The following is an 18,698-nucleotide window of genomic DNA, read 5'->3' as shown; positions in this document are numbered from 1 at the left end:
AGTATCGTATATTCGAGAAAATTAATTATGAAAATTGAATGAATGGTTGCGGGCGGGAGAGGAATTGCCGCCATTGGAATACGGTTTACTGTACGGAGACGCCTGAACTTAGTTTTTATATTTTTTAATTTTATTTTTTAAGGATAAAAATATAAAGTCCAAAAATCACGAAGATGTGGCTCTGGTGCTAAAATGCTGTGCTCTAGCTCGAAATCCAATCGGAGCCCTGAGATGATAAGCTGAAACGGTAATCACTCAAAATTTTCAAACAAGAAACCTACGAAAGCAAACGTTAAACTAGCTTATAAACAATGTAACATAATACGTCCATGCAGACTGTGAGCAAGGTCTGTTCATAACTAGGCAATCTTTGCAACATTAGGTTTTGTAGACTGTTTTGCAAATATAAAATAATAGTTCTACTTTTAATTTTAACTCTTTTCTTTGATATCTAAAAAAATATTTAGTCGGCTTTGTTCTGAAGGAGACTTAATAAATTAATTAAACTATGTTTATTTTTTTAACTATTCGTTTGGGGAAAGAGGAACATTTTGGTAGTTAATAGGTCCCCCTCTTTTGATTATATCATGATCAAAAGTAAAAGCATTTTAAAATTTTTAAATATTTTATTTTCAATATGTATTATAAAAAATATATTGGATTTTAACCAAAACAATCATTGTTGTTTATAAATGTTGAATGCAAAAAGTGTATTAGAGTAACCGATATTATTCAAGAAGATTGAAAAATGAATTTTGCTATTCATATTAAAATATCTCAATGCTATAAGAATAATTCAGAAATAAATTAGGTAAAAATAATTAGGTGCAAATGTTAGTATATCGTAAAATGCATGCAGGTTTAATAAAATAAATTCGAATTGGTAAATTTAAAATAAAATGTTGTAGTAAATATGTACAATTTGAAAATTTGGAATATAAACTGTATTACTTTAAATGTTAGGATAATATATTCTGACAAGTTTATTTATATAAATAAATAATCTCGTATTTATAATACAGTCAAATATTCACAACCATTTGTTGTGTATAAGTTATATAATATTTTTGATAAATTTTGATAAGCAGTTATGAAGTTCTCAACATGTTAAATTTACAACTTAGCTGACTTTCCTAGGATAGGGTGCGCGAACAGGATGTGACCACGAGACCGAGGTCCGACCGGTCAGGGAGGTGACTCAGAGAGCGAGTAGACGGACAGACAGACAGACACGCGTGCCGAGGGCGCAAGGCCGGGGGGGCGGAGTCCCCTGACCCCTCAGTTGCTCTGTATATATAGCAGCCCGCGCGGTAGGAGCTGCAGTTCACAAGCTAGTGCTCCAGCAACATGGCTAAGTGCATTCTGGTGAGTACCATCCCCAACACGTGTTATTGTTAATGCGTCTATTAAAAAAAAAAATCAAAATCCATATAAAATACAATAATTTAAATTTTCTTTGTATTTATTTACTATAATTTATTTAGCTTGAATAAAAAACACATAAAAAATAAAAAGGTAAATAAAAACCTTGTTCTTTAAATATGTAGAATATACAAATATTATTGTAATGTGTACTAGTTAAAACATATACAGCGTGTTATTTTTAGAAAGAAAAATCACTACTACTTATTCCAATATTTTTTTGCCAATTTGTGTATTCAATAACTTTCTTCTACATTGCGATAGAGAACATTACACTTTGTGCCATAAAATAAGATGTGTTTTCGCAGTAAACGTATTACAGCGTGGTAGGTACTAGATAAAATAAAAATCACTATCACTAACTTTATGCTAAATAGTTTATTCAATAACTTGCTTCTACGTTACGATAGAGAACATTACACTTAGTGCCTGCCATAACTAAGATTAATTTTTGCAGTAAACGGTTTTTACAGATTGTTTTCAGGTAAAATAAAAAAAATAACTTATCACTATTTTTCTGACAAATAACTTGCATTTAATACAATACAATAAGTTGTATTTATTTACTATAATTTTTTAGCTTGAATAAAAAACACATCAAAAATTAAAAGACAAATGAAAACGGTTCTTTAAAAGATGTAGAATATTGTAAATAGTATTTTTAGTATTTTAACGTGTACTACTTAAAATAAATACAGCGTGTTATTTTTAAAAAGAAAAATCACTACTACTTATTCCACTATTTTTCCTGCTAAATAGTCTATTCAATAACTTGGTTCTACATTGCGATAGAGAACATTACACTTTGTGCTATAAACTAAGATGGATTTTCGCAGTAATCGTATTGTAAAAATGGGTGAAAAGATCATCCATCTCGTCGTTGTATAATTATTAAATGTAAAATTGTATACATCTTAAAATTAGTTACATATAATGTATACATTATTAAACAAACGATCGCACTCCAAAACCTCAGTTGGCTTAGTGGCTTTAGAGGCTTAGTAAACCTTGTACATAACATGTTATACTGATCAAACATTTGAATTCTAGTAGGAAAACTGTCAATTAAATAATTTGGTAACTCCTTGGTAGTTAACTAATATAAGAAACAGCCTGTACTGAACATTTTATACGATATCCAAAAAAATAAACTAATACAAACAAAAATGAGAAGTCACAATGGTAAGAATTGTATATAGCATTGCAATACTAGTACTTTTAAACTTTTAATTACAAAATGTGCTTAACTCTTAAATTTGTTAATCAATAATTCTATGGGTGAAGGTGAAACTTAAGTTATTGTTAAGTTTGCTACTTTGATACCTTATTGATCAGATATGGTAGCAAATTTCAGTTATGCACAAAAATAAACACTGATTTTCTCGAAAAACTCAGTTTTTATTTAAAACACAGCTAAAACATTATTCATGAAAAGCATACGTTTTGTTAACATAGATACAGTAAATTGATTTATGTGTCATAAACACTATATTTTTACAATCCAATAGATTACATTATACACTGCAATATTTTTACAGTAAGCTTTGACATACAGTACCAATAATTGGGGCAATTTCATTGAAGTAATAATTTTTTATATGATTCAAATGTTTTATCCTTTATTACAGTTTTAGACATGAATATTTACTCACATCTTTCTCTTACTTCTACTCCTTTTTTTCTGATACTAACTCGTCTGTTTATGTTTTGTTTTTCGAAGATTATATCTCAACCATTCATATTTAAACTTTAAAAAATCAATTACATATCGAATGATAGGTTTAACAATAAATGATAAAAGCTAGAAAAAAGGTGTCAATTGCTAAAAACTGATAAAATGTACAATATTAAAAACACACCAAAAAAAGATTGTAGGTATTTTTTCATGTGTTTAATAGTGTAGAATATTTATCCAATGGTAGACTAAAGTTTTAACTCGTCCAAGTTAAAATACTATTTACAATATTCTAATCATTTTAAAGAACAATTTTCAATTGCCTTGCTTTCCTGGACAAAGTGATTTTCATCTTATTTGAAACATTGTCTTTGTAATTAAACATGAAAGGCTACATGTAAGTCAAACAAAATAACACTTTTTTATTCTTTGGAATAAACTGGGTTAACCTTTTATACACAATCGTGATTATTTTTGTACTAACCGAGTTAGTAGCTGTAACAGTTGCTATAACATATATTATAACTGTAGAAATGGAAAACACTATCCTTAAAAAATGTTACAACATACCATTTTTGTAACATTAGGTATTTCTTCCCTTTACTTCTTAAAGGCGTTTCCTAAAATATATGCTCAATTCAAAATAATAAGAATTGAATTCAAGTGTTTATGAATTTCAAACGTTATACATAAATTGGTTTGATTTTCTTCAAATGTTACATGCCCTTTGTTCACAGAATTAATATTAATTTGTTGAACAAAACAAGAATTATCAAACATAATCTTTTCTTCATCTTTGAATCGTCTGATAGTTTTAAGGTGACAAGGATTGGTTTGCTTATAAACGCTACGATAGTTCAAGCGCAAATTGTAACCATTTTTAACTCCCGTTGTTCAAATATAGCAAATTACGAAATCAGTTAATTTCTCTGAGAATCAAAAGCATGTCTGTGTTTGTTTTATGAAACGTGTCAGTACCTAAGGCTAGAACCTGATGGACAAGAAATTCTGGTTGTTACAAGCTGGGTGGGTAGAGCTTTGAGCTGGTTTCATTTGCAAGCCTTAAACAAAGTGGTAGGATCTAACAGTGACATTTAATTAAGTGCAGGGCATTACAGGTGCCTGGGTAATAACGTGCTACGTGAACAAAGGGTGGTGGGCGGTGGTAGGGGGGAGGGGCGGTCAAAGGTTGAAAAAGACGTGATAGCCGATCATCCCACGCTGCGCATCCATCCCTTGTTTGAATTAATTATGTACTCATATAACATTCAACCTTAGTTATCTTTCCTGCAGCTCTTTCCACAATTCAGTATAAAACGAATTAATTTCATTTTTAAATCTATATAAAATTTTTTTTTTAGGAGATGGTGTGAAAGGAAGTTTTTGTAATGTACTACGTCATATATAAGTAACAGTAGACGAAATAGACGAAATAGCGTTTTGGAATATGTTTCAATAAGACTATTTAAGCTATCTTTTGGTTAACAATCATTACTTGCATAAAATAATAAAATTTGCAGACCATAATCAAGAACTCAGCATATTCAGTTCAGTTTTTGTAGTCTTCAGTCTAGACGTAATTTGTTATTGCTACCTCATTTGTTTATATTTGTTTACAAATGAAGTTAATGATCCGTCTTCTCTACAGCAAATTCGTTTTCATGTTCCCGGAATTAAAACTAGAACCCACCATCTGTTTGCTATACCTTTTTCTAGAACTAGCCAACTCTCCTATTGTTTCAATGATGCAAATTTACAATTCAATGGCTCAACATTTAGTTATTTTTTACAATAGTTTAAGTAAGTTCAGAAGGGTATGTTTAACTGTGCTTGATATATAAATATTTATACGTATAATTATATAAACCACAGTTTGGCATAACTTAAATACCGCAGTTTTTCATTATTTTTAATAGATGATTGTATCCTTATTTATTGCTGGTTAATTTTTTATTAATTTTTTATGTATACTATTTGTATGCGTTGATTTGAGTTTAATAGTTTTTGTTGCTTACAAAGTGGTAGTTTTTGTTTAGTTTTTAGTACTGATCTGTTGTAATTATGTTTTTTATCTGTAATAGTGCATGTAAATAAATAAATAAATAAATTTATGATAATCTGTGAAGTTGGCTAAATGATTTATCTTTTTAAAATAAAAAGCATATGTAGCTATATTTCGATATCAAACCACATTGAGATAAATACTGTATCTACTCTAGGAAAATAAATTAATATTTTAGATTGTTTTAAAGTCAAACTAACAAATAATGATTGGAATACATTAATTCAATGCTATGATCCATAATTTTCCGTGTTTTTGTAAGCAAAATATTACAAATAAACGTAGTGCAGTATTTGATTACTTTTACGAGAGTTAAAATCACCTGAACTAAAAAGATCCAATTAATTGGATACTAATTGCCAATTAATAATAAAATCACAGCGCCTTGTGAACGACGCAAAACCTTTGTTAAAGAAACAGTTTTACGTAATACGATCTTCAATTACTAGTTTTAAAAACGCCACCTTTGTCTAAATGTATTAAATTAATTTTACTGAATTTATCTCTGGAAAGATTATAATGACTTAACTATGAACTTATATTGGTATGAATTCAAGAACTAGCGATTTTAGTGCCGAATATGTTGAATAATAATACAATATTATGTATAATGAAAGGAGAATACTGTGCAGATTTTTTTGTTTTATTAAATTGGAGGAATAACCGTTTTGCTTTGTCCTGTTTTATAAAACTAGACGTGTTCGGTTGTTTCCTCGGTTTTCGACCTCGGTCCCCGCAACAAAGGACTATTGTTGAAGTCGTTACCGCGTTCTCCCATACAGTTCGATTATGTCTTTGCTTAGTATGTCATATATCTGTAGGTCCAGTCCGAATACTTGAAATATTGTGAAACATAAATTTACTACAGTATTAAATCCAAAACTACATTAGTTTGTTACTACTAATTCGTATATTTTTAATATGTTATATTTTTACAAGGATTTTGAATATATTCCGGTAGGTTTCATTACAGAGAGTTGAATGTGATAGATTTTTTTATTATTGATTAACAAAATAACAATTTTATATGAGCTCTAAAATCGAAAATGTATAAACACAACCTAACCAGTGATAAAAAGTAGGCTACTTTGAGTAATTTTGTAAAAAAGAATATTTTGTATATTTTAACCTAGAAGCTGTGAATTTTCCCAAATTTGATCATAAGTTCTGACAATAAAGCATCCTAATGTAATATATCAATGTACTCCAGTATGTTAATGATACAAATGCAATCATTGCAAAATGATTGGAACATTTTACTATGTTAGCATAACATAAACTACTTAACTTCTGTTTTGAAAGTATGTGGATTCTGTTGTTAAACTCTTTTTTCTTTTGGAGGTAGGCAAAGCAATTACTGTATTAATGTTTACACTATTTACAGATACATCGATACATTCTTTTTTGCACAGAATAAAAATTAATTATCAGTTTAATTTCGTTGCAGTCGATTTTTGAGTTGTCTTGGGATTACTATGTAAGGTCTACATTTATGCAAAATTCCATCTTTTCAACTTTCACAATTGGTGCTCCATAGTGTTCTGTAAAGTGAATAAATTTATTATTTAGTGAACCAGTACTGTGTGTAACATGTGAAAACTATAATTATCTATATATACTATAAAATAATAATTTGGCAACGAATTCCGGAACTATACAAATTACATTTTCAAATTTGAATTATATTTATTATTTTAGCGATTGCCAATAAATCTCTGTACCCCTTATTACGGAAACATCTTCAACATAATTCACAAATAAACATAATCCATGGACTTGAAATTTAATAGCCAATTTGGAAGACACGAATAGGCGATTGTGTTCGTATTTCTCAAATGTGTTACCTTTGATTGCATTTGTTACACTAGAGATAACTCACCCGATGTTATAAATTGAGGTACGGATAAAGGAAGCGCTCTGACTGCCATCTGGTGAGTGTGAGACTGAACTAGTGAATGTTTGAACTGTGACAATCGAAGGTACGTGGCGCGGCCCTAGTGCCAGAGCTGAGAACTAACTGAACAAACCCCCTGGCCCGTATCACACTTTGTCCGTATGAATGATTTATCCCCTGTGTAACTACGAGATAAGTAACTCTCGTAATACAATTTAATATATTATTAAGATAGAACTCTAAAGTTTATGTGCAAAAATATCGTACCAGATGTAGCAAACATATCAATCGAAACACATAATAAACAAAATGGAATTTGCTTGTATGTGTAGGTTGCTTTATACTCGGAAAAAATATCCACTATGTAAGACGCAAGGATCCAAAGAAGTTTCTTAAAGAATCTTATATGAATAGTGTTCATAAACGTGAAGAATATAAAAATCTTTATAAAACATAAAACCTATAGCTTTCTTTGGAAGCATTACAACACTCAAGTTTAGTGGATACATAAACTACTCATAGAGAATATTATTATTTATAGAATCGAATTAAATCATAATATTTTAATTTAGGTTTATTGCCTATTTCTTGATCAGTTCTCAGCTCCAGATGTTATGGCTCTTACTATATAAATGACTTTAAACTGTTTAAAATACGGCTCAAATTTAAATTTAATTTGTTCATTTCGATAATGCTCTAGGTAATAGGGTGATAGTTTTGAAACAGAACATGCCAAACTATAGACATATATTTGTGCGATCTGCTCTTAACACTTTAATCGGAAATTGGTCTATAATGAGTTCTCATTTAATTATAAAAGTAGTCTCTGTTCTCTCTTTCATACCCATGATTCCAAAATTAAAGAAGAGGCTAACTTAAAGGTTAAATAAAGAGTTGTTCCTCTTAAGCCGACTTTTAATAAACGTAAGCTCCACAATACGTTCGTAATGAAAACTTACATAAACCAAAGCAACCATAAGTACAAGAAGTACTAAAAATTCGTTGCAAAGAGCAATGTCTACGTGTTTAAAAAAAGTTTTATTAATAGTCAATTGGTTCGGTGACCAATATAAAACACGTTTAAAATACAGAATAGAGCATTTAAAGTACTCTGAGCAAATAGGACAGAGAATACAGAGCAGGGAAAATTCAATGCGTTCAAATGTTAAAAAAAGTAAGAAAACATATAAATAAGGCCAATATGGTGAACATTCAGAGTTTAATTTACAGGAGATTTAATAAATTAAAACTGAAATGCTTGGGAAGGAGACAATGTATTATTTTGTGCTTGTTAAAAATTAAGGTGGTTTTGTGTCATGAATAGCTACATTAAGGGTCAACAGTAGCTTTGAAATTTGGATCTAGGGTGGAAATGGACAAGTGATAAACTCAATGCAATTTAGGGCATTAAAATCTTATTTTGCCTTAAAAACCAAAACATGTACGGACTTAGACATCAAAGAAAACTATTTGTTTTACTCAGTCCGCAACAAGAAAGAATAATATGGAAGGAAAAGCACATTAATAGGAAAAAAAATAAAGGAAGGTGTTACAGCGTATCAGATCTGAAAAATACTAAACTGATAAAATTACTGTGGTAAATCCGCTCTTACCAAGAAACATGTTATGGATGAAGTATCATGGTTTCTATAGCTCTTGCAGTTTATTTGGACCAAAGTGAAAACTTTGGTCCAACACTATCAAAATTTATATGTAGGTTTGGAAAGTTCTATCAGAGTTTGAGATTCCGAATTTCACGCCCTATACAAAGCATTTATACTTCCAATCACTATTAACTCAAACCTAAATATATTGGCATTTCCTTAACACTTCGACTACGGTAGGCGCAGTACGCAACTTGCTAATAAAAACAACTGTTACTGCAAATTTAGCATTAGTTTGCCAGTATTAATAGAATTCTATAACTAGCTTTCAACATTTTTAGTAGTACGGGAGAGATGTTATTAACTATCGCCCGTTTTAAATTAACCATTCCGAAGAAGACAAGCGCCAATATACTCAACACCACCTACACCGCCTGTGCTGGAAGTAATAGACATCCAGTTAATCATAGTAATTTATCAAACATCATTACAAAACCGGTTGTTACTCCTGCAGTATACCTTTTAATGAAACGCAGTAATGACAGGTAATTGAAAGGTTAATCTGCAGTGATATCACTTTCCTCAAGCTGGCCGGCGAATACCGTCTCACGGACCGGTGCAAAAGTCAAGGTCAACCCTGGATGGGCTCAGCAGCTTATTACATCTTTGTGCATCTCCGGCCGAGAGTACTCGTGCAGACTCCGCCCCCTCTAACTGCACCTCGCACCGCCCTTGCGCCTATGCGTGGTGTTGCTGGCGGCAAGAGGAACATCCGGGAAATTTAGTCAGAACTGGGTTTGCGGGAGACATGCCACGATATTTTTCGATAAGTCCAAGTAAGCTATGCAAGTAAGCGCGCTTGCTGGGCATTTGGAATCAATTACATGGTGAAGTTCTGCTTCCTGAAAGCTGTCAGGATTACTTGTTTGATGATAGTGCTGGATCTAGTAACAGTTTTTATTTGAAAATTCAGTGTTTTCCAGCAGTTTGTAGATACTAAAGTATTAACTCGATTGAGCAGTCATGGAACTAGTTTTAGGGTTGGTCTGGTAGAAGGGACAAACTATTAGCTGCAGAGTGTGCTATTTGGTGGGGCTGGTACATGACGTAGCTAAAAGTAACCATCCTACTGACAATCATTAGGGAACTACCCTCAAGGAATAAGGACTCTTGAATTTGCACGAAAGGGGTCCAAAAAGTGATATGGTTGAAAAGGGTCACAATATTTCAACGAACTGGGGATTCAAAGACTTCTGTCCTGTAACTCTTTCCTATTACAAGATTGTCCCTACTTTCATTAATTTGATTCCGAAGCAAAGATTAAGTACGCCCTTTCCTTTTTCGCGACCTTCATTCTAATGGTTGAACAATAACCATGGACTAAGATGCTCCTATCCAATATCTAAATCTATTTTACAACAATATTTTAGTAGTGAGGAATGTTACAACAGTTTGTATAATTCAAGCGCTTCTTAAAGAATATTGGGATCTTAGTTGACTATCTCGGCGAAATAGCTTATGTGTAAGACAATTCCCACATAAGCTAATGCTGTATTAACGCTCTTTGGAGACTAATATAAATAGTCCTGAATGAATGGTACAATTTATTATTAATACGAATTTATTGTAGTATTGTGTCCCACTGTTAGTAGTCAATAATTGTCAGTGAAGGATACAGTTTGATGTTTGTAAACTAATTTTCTCAGGATTTTATGAGTTTAATAACTATACTATTATTTTAAAGTTAGAAACTAGAGTTGAAAAAGTAAGGACTACTTTTATAAAAACACATATAGAAAGTGAAATATTGCAAATGTTTTCTAATCTGATAATTGTCATAATTAGGTGTTAATATTAACAAGGCTGCTTTAATATTAAATTTCATTTGTGACAACATTGTTTGGACTATTAAGTAACTTTTTTTTTGGAATTTAAGCTTAGAAACCTGTCATACAAAATCCTCTTAAGAACTGTCTGCGTCATGACAGTATAGTTTTTTAATTGTTGTTATAGCTTCGTTCAGGAATAACACGTTTCGTTTATCTGCTACCCGTATTACACATTCTATAATTATGGAATTATTAATGAATAATTTATTCTCAATTAACCAATAGTTTGTATATATTTGTATTTTTTTGGATGATTCCCTATTAAACTATATAAAAAAATAAAAGGTATTGAAATATTAAATTCTATTTAATCTAAGTACAATGTTTTTCATAACTCAAATAGACAATTTGTTTGCAATAATCACACTTTACAATATTTCCGCAGTTACCTTTTCAAAAGGTTCCTCTATCTCGATAAACTGTACACCAGTTGTGTTGGTGGTAAATACTTCAAATTTTAAGAGTAAAAAATGGAATTAAAACTTTTTATTTATGATTTTCACTTTTTTCATTGACTCATCAAAATAAATTATGAAACTGTACATTGATTGATAAAGTATGAATGTGTGCAAATTTATTATTTTAAATGAAAGTAGTAATTGGCTGTTTTTATTTATTGATTTATTTTTAGGCATTGATTGTTAACACAATGTACCTATCTAGATTGACTAAACTTCGATTTAACAAAAATTTATCATATGCAAAACTTGTTATATTATCACTGAAATTTCTTAAAAAATCAAGTTGTTGCTACTGGTTGATACATTTTCAGAATTACGCTACTTTACCTCATTTTATCAAAAATAAATAAATAAAATAGAAGAATTGTTTCATATTGTATTGGATAGCCACTGAGTGAGAACTTGTAAAATCAACAAGCTGTTTTTATATTTAAAAATAGTGATTTATTTTTTAACAATTCAGAATGGTACCTGAAAGATATTTATAGTGTGAATGGAGAGTTGACACTGACGAAGAGTTAGGCTAGTGACCTGACGATGGTGTTCAAGGACACCAGGTCACTTGCATCGGTTGCATCAAACCAGTTCAAATGCGGGCCGGACCCTCTTCACAACAAAAAACTGGTTTTAAACTCCACTGGTTGGGATTCCACTTTATTTAATAGTATGTAGGTCCTCAGAGAATATTACTTAACGAGGACTTACTAAAAGACGAATGCCATTCACTTTATTAAATAGTATGTAGGTCTTCAGAGAATATCACTTAACTAGGACTTACTAAAAGACGAATGCCATTCACTTTATTAAATAGTATGTAGGTCCTCAGAGAATATTACTTAACTAGGACTTACTAAAAGACGAATGCCATTCACTTTATTAAATAGTATGTAGGTCTTCAGAGAATATCACTTAACTAGGACTTACTAAAAGACGAATGCCATTCACTTTATTAAATAGTATGTAGGTCTTCAGAGAATATCACTTAACTAGGACTTACTAAAAGACGAATGCCATTCACTTTATTAAATAGTATGTAGGTCTTCAGAGAATATCACTTAACTAGGACTTACTAAAAGACGAATGCCATTCACTTTATTAAATAGTATGTAGGTCTTCAGAGAATATCACTTAACTAGGACTTACTAAAAGACGAATGCCATTCACTTTATTAAATAGTATGTAGGTCTTCAGAGAATATCACTTAACTAAGACTTACTAAAAGACGAATGCCATTCACTTTATTAAATAGTATGTAGGTCTTCAGAGAATATCACTTAACTAGGACTTACTAAAAGACGAATGCCATTCACTTTATTAAATAGTATGTAGGTCTTCAGAGAATATCACTTAACTAGGACTTACTAAAAGACGAATGCCATTCACTTTATTAAATAGTATGTAGGTCTTCAGAGAATATCACTTAACTAGGACTTACTAAAAGACGAATGCCATTCACTTTATTTAATAGTATGTAGGTCCTCAGAGAATATTACTTAACGAGGACTTACTAAAAGACGAATGCCATTCACTTTATTAAATAGTATGTAGGTCTTCAGAGAATATCACTTAACTAGGACTTACTAAAAGACGAATGCCATTCACTTTATTAAATAGTATGTAGGTCTTCAGAGAATATCACTTAACTAGGACTTACTAAAAGACGAATGCCATTCACTTTATTAAATAGTATGTAGGTCTTCAGAGAATATCACTTAACTAGGACTTACTAAAAGACGAATGCCATTCACTTTATTAAATAGTATGTAGGTCCTCAGAGAATATTACTTAACGAGGACTTACTAAAAGACGAATGCCATTCACTTTATTAAATAGTATGTAGGTCTTCAGAGAATATCACTTAACTAGGACTTACTAAAAGACGAATGCCATTCACTTTATTAAATAGTATGTAGGTCTTCAGAGAATATCACTTAACTAGGACTTACTAAAAGACGAATGCCATTCACTTTATTAAATAGTATGTAGGTCCTCAGAGAATATTACTTAACTAGGACTTACTAAAAGACGAATGCCATTCACTTTATTAAATAGTATGTAGGTCTTCAGAGAATATCACTTAACTAGGACTTACTAAAAGACGAATGCCATTCACTTTATTAAATAGTATGTAGGTCTTCAGAGAATATCACTTAACTAGGACTTACTAAAAGACGAATGCCATTCACTTTATTAAATAGTATGTAGGTCTTCAGAGAATATCACTTAACTAGGACTTACTAAAAGACGAATGCCATTCACTTTATTAAATAGTATGTAGGTCTTCAGAGAATATCACTTAACTAGGACTTACTAAAAGACGAATGCCATTCACTTTATTAAATAGTATGTAGGTCTTCAGAGAATATCACTTAACTAGGACTTACTAAAAGACGAATGCCATTCACTTTATTAAATAGTATGTAGGTCTTCAGAGAATATCACTTAACTAGGACTTACTAAAAGACGAATGCCATTCACTTTATTAAATAGTATGTAGGTCTTCAGAGAATATCACTTAACTAGGACTTACTAAAAGACGAGTGCAATTTAAGTAACCGACATGGACCCTATTTTTTCTAAATTTACACAATTGTATTACATTTAAACATTACGACTTAAATGTAATTTTCCTATCCAGTAAACTTGATATTACTCAGTGACAATATAATACTGTATGATTTTCACGGACTTTTAATTTAAGTGGTTTCACTTAGTAACACAAAGTGGTAACAACTTAATTAGTCAGTAGTTAACACTTAGTAACAATTTAACAATTTAATTTAATCGGCCACCTGTAACTAAAAATGTATAAAAAATATAAAAATTAAATTAATACTTTTTCATTGAAACTTGATTGAGGTATTATTTGATGCAACAATGTTATTAATATTATTATTGTTATAAATTCAATACTGTTACAATTGTTAAATACTGTTCTTGATATTCTTGTTAAAAACTCTTGACAGTCAATTCAACTTTAGTGATATTGATCTTTTCGTGTTACAGGTCGGAATCCTCTTTGCGGCCGTTCTGGCGGTCTGCTTCGCCGCTGAGGCGGAGGATAAGTCCAAGTCTGCAGATGACGACCTCCAGCGCTCAGAGACCTACTGGGGAGGATACGGTGGCAGAGGCTGGGGTGGTGGCTATGGAGGATACGGAAGCGGCTACGGAGGATACGGTAGTGGCTATGGAGGCTACGGTCGCGGCTACGGAGGATACGGTGGATACGGCGGATACGGTGGCTATGGAGGATACGGAGGATACGGCGGATATGGAGGATACGGAGGATACGGCCACAGGAGAGGTTGGGGAGGTGGCTATGGAGGTCACGGATACTGGGGCTGAACCTCCACGTCATGAAATCCCATCTTACCATCGACCGATCTTTACCTAAATTTCAGCTTTAAATAATTGTTTCAGTAATTGAAATTGTGATAAATTAATTTATGTAAATGTGTCCAGTTTAAAATGTAAAATATATTAAATATTATTTTTTACAAATTTCTACAATAAATGTTTTCAAAACTATGGCTGTTTGTTTTATTTCACTTTTAGTTCATGTAGAATGTAACGTAATTTAACACATGGTAAAACACACACACACACACACACATATATATATATATATATATATATATATATATATATATATATATATATATATATATACAAATACGACAAAATAGAAATTAATACCAAGGAGCCTCAATCAGATATACAAAGACCTTCGTGTGAACCCATCTATTAAGACCAACAGTTTAAAAATAATTGCTTAATACTTTGGTACAATACATAATCACATGTAAAGACATTAATATTTATTTGCGATAATCTTTAATGAAAATATCGCATTGTTGAATTTTTATGAACAGCTGATTTTAATGAACAGACGAGTATACTATTCATAAAACGTATTTATAAACACAAATAAGTGTAATTAACTGAATTAATTATCTGTTTATTCCTAGTGGTAAAGCCATAAAATCAATGTATTATTTAATTATTTATCGTATAAAAATGTAATATTTGTGTCTCGTGTTATATTCAAACCATTTTTGATTAATCTACTACAATTTAAACACCTACACAGTTTGTTAAAAAGTAAAAGTTTTAATTCTTTATAATTTTTGTGTCAAAATATCAAAAGATTGAATGGCTTTTAAAACCAATACAAAGTTATAGTGTTCAATATTATGGTGTTACGTCTGCACAATGTATTCAGAATTAGAAATACAAATAAAAAATATCGATCCAGTGTTAAAACATTCTGAAAAATAATGGTCAAGTTAAGTAAAAATTATATTGTTTGACAAATAAGACTTACTACTTAACACTTACAAAAATTACTACAGCCTGACGTCTGTTTTAAACATTTATAAAATCAGTCTAAACATTCAACATAAAAAGGAACTTTAACAAGCTTGCGTTAGGCATCAGCCTGTGAGTTTTAGTAGTGAAGAGACTTCGTGGAAAACGGTAAAATGATAAGATAAGATAACATTCTCATTGACATTGTGATTTTGACTGAAAATAATTCAAGTCAAGCGAAAGATAGTCAGAATCTTTCATGGAGTTTAGTTTGCAGGATAAGCTGCAAGAAGTTTAATGCTTTGAACAAAGCACTTCTTGTTATGGGTTTCTGCAATTTTGTTTATTAATACTGTTTTTAAATGCTAGAGCACGAAAAAGCGTTTTGCAGTATTGTCTAATGCATCTGATAATACGAGGGTAATTCGGAAAGTAAGGTCCGTTTTTTTATTTTAAAAAAACCACACCAGATTTTTTAAAAAAACTTGTTTTATTTGATTCCTGACATCAATCACTATTTTTCTACATAATTACCACTTTTGTGTAAACACTTGTAATAACGATCTACAAGTTTTTTGAATGCCGGTGTCATAGAAGTCGGCCGCCGCCTGCGACGATAACCAGTCTTGTTAACCACTTTAACCGGTGACGTCGAGTGACGCCACTCCATTGACTGGCGTTTCGTTTCTGGGGTTATGTGGGAAACCCATGTCTCGTCACCCGTCACAATGTTGTCTAAAAGGTTATCCCCTTTCTGATGATATTGGATCAAAAATTCAAGAACAATACCCATTATTCTTTTCTTGTGTTCCTCAGTAAGCAGCCTGGGAACCCAACGTGAGCACAATTTGCGAAAATCCAAAATTTCAGAAACAATTTTTAAACAACGTGCTCACGTTTGGAAATTCTATTGCTAATGAAAAAACAGTGAATCGCCGATATTCACGAATTTTTTCATCGACGGCTTTCACCAAATCTTCGGTGATCACTGACGGCCGACCAGATCGTGGTTCGTCATGGACATTTTCCCGTCCATCTTTAAAACCTCTCACCCACTTCCGCACTTTGCTGTCACTCATTGCATTTGGACCGAACACTTCACTTATCTGTCGATGAATATCCGCTGCTGAAACGTTCCTTGCTGTCACAAACCGTATCACAGACCGTATTTCACAGTCGGCGGGACGTTCAATAGTTTTAAACATTTTAAAAAAGGCACAGACAACAGCAGACTACAACGATTTCACTGCAAATGGCGTCGTTCTGCGCGCAATGCATACCGGGAGTCAGGGCGAATGCGCATTTCGCTGCTCGCTTACAGTTTGTCTGGTCAACGCGAATCGGACCTTACTTCCCGAATTACCCTCGTACAAATTACTAATATTACTTCATTTATTATTAAAACACAAGAGTTTATTTTTTCAGAAATTACTTAGCTTTTACATTTATATGAAAGTGTGTAAAAAATAAGTATTACTTTTATTTGGGACTAGATAATTTCCATTGGTAATAAACAGATTGACCAGTTAAATGTATTTAAATGAGTGGTAGAACGAAATATTAATTACTTATGATAATATATTACTCAGGAACAATGTAATATAATATAATATATCTTCAACTTTGTGAAGGCCGTAGGCCTTCCTAAAAGGTAGTATCTAAAAATTAGTCTAATCTCGCCAGATGCATTTTTCTCCGGCTTACACAATCTTTCATTGTCGTAACATAGGACGGCAAAAAATTGCTATTAATTCTTAAAAAGGCTGATCCAATTGTAGGCAAGTATGGTATAGTCAACAACTAAAGATGTTTGACTCGCCAAGGGGATTGTCACAGCTTTTTCTGCCCTATAATACAAAGGTTCCATCGCCATTGTTCATGCCACTTCATAGTTCGCCTGAACAATAGTATAGACTCCTTCACATCATCTCCTAGCTTGTCAAGGCTCCTTGGCGACCCGTGTAAACCTACATTTAATGGACATTGAGCCTTAACTTACTGAACATATTTTATACATCAAGATTGGATTATGAACTTCACAAAATGATTCTAGAAGAATTGCAGAGGAATCAAATGAAGTAATACACTTTTTAAACTGAAAATAATAAACAAAATTTTAATAGACATACACTGCGATTTTTTTAGTTTTTTAATAACGTAAATACTACCAGGGTTCATATAAAAATTTGGTGGATATATAATTAGTCTATTAACTGTCTCCAACAAATAGATTTGTATATAAAAATACATATGCCAACACACGCGCACAACAATGATTGAAAGATTAAAACTATGATTTTCCTGGTAATGATATTATCCATCATGGATAACGCCCATGTAACGCCGTTAATTCTACAAACCCTTTTTTACAGCAGCAGTACACGTACACTATTACTTTTTATGAAGTCTCTGCAAAATTTGAAAACTCGATAAACATGACATGCTTATTGATGATAAATTTCATTTGTGAAACATTGAAAAATGCATAAATATGACAATTAAATAAAAATTGGTAAAATATAATTGTATTCCGAATAGATTTTACTCGTCTTTTCGGGCTTAAATCCAAGATACCCTAATTATAGTCCTAAACATATCCGGTTAACACACGCATTATTTAATAATACATAATTATTTGAAGAAAAGATTGTTAGTGGTGTTGTACTTATGGTTTGCGTCACCAATTTTCAACCGATAAATCTGATTGTTAGAAGTTTTATTTTGATTTTTGACAGTTTGATTTTTGTATCTGTTTATAGACAAAATCTCCGTTATGTGATAATATTAGTGATTACCGTACGAATTAAAGATACAATGCACTAGTGACGTTGAGTTCCTTTTAAAAATATTGGCATCATGAACAGAATATTTTCATTAACAGTTTACACAATTACTTCTTAGAAGCAATGATTAATCTTCGTTGCACGTCCATGAAAGATTTATGTTGTACTTTCACGGTCGAATCATCCAACGCGTGGTGTTGACTCTAAGTTAAAAATATCTGAGATTACTTCGTGTTTGTTATAGTCATAAATCAATTCTAAATAGTAAATCATTAAGATCCATATACATATTGTATATCGCAATACAGGCTATTATGTATCTCTATGCAACCGCTCAGTTTAGTATCACCCCTTGTCTATCTGGAATAGCCTGTCACTGTCGCAGTGCACGTATCAATAAAGATTATCCTAATCAATGGCTCCTATAGTAATTAGGAGCCGCTGCCTTAAAAATGTCAAAGAATGCCTTATTTTACGAGGCAAAGTTAGGGCTAAGAAGCCCTCTCAAACACTTAAACTGGGGACCAACGGCTTAGAGGTGACTTCCGAACCACCACCAACGGTCGGGCAGGCGGGCTGCTTACAAGGACAGGATCGCTC

At 31.8% G+C, this 18,698-nt stretch overlaps 1 protein-coding gene across 1 annotated transcript; it reads left to right on the top strand.

Annotated features, from left to right (window-relative positions):
- The first annotated feature begins 1,207 nt into the window (after positions 1-1,207).
- On the top strand, positions 1,208-14,535 carry LOC124355346 (neuropeptide-like protein 31). Its single transcript, XM_046806451.1, has 2 exons — positions 1,208-1,365; positions 14,014-14,535. The coding sequence occupies exons 1-2, from the start codon at positions 1,348-1,350 to the stop codon at positions 14,350-14,352; spliced, it is 357 nt and encodes a 118-aa protein (XP_046662407.1). The 5' UTR covers positions 1,208-1,347; the 3' UTR covers positions 14,353-14,535.
- The last annotated feature ends 4,163 nt before the right edge of the window (positions 14,536-18,698 follow it).

Source organism: Homalodisca vitripennis, chromosome 2 (assembly GCF_021130785.1).
Source record: "Homalodisca vitripennis isolate AUS2020 chromosome 2, UT_GWSS_2.1, whole genome shotgun sequence".
NCBI classification, from domain to species: Eukaryota; Metazoa; Arthropoda; class Insecta; order Hemiptera; family Cicadellidae; genus Homalodisca; species Homalodisca vitripennis.
The sequence above is the reverse complement of the archived record's forward strand: the minus strand, read 5'-3'. Positions and strand labels throughout refer to the sequence as shown.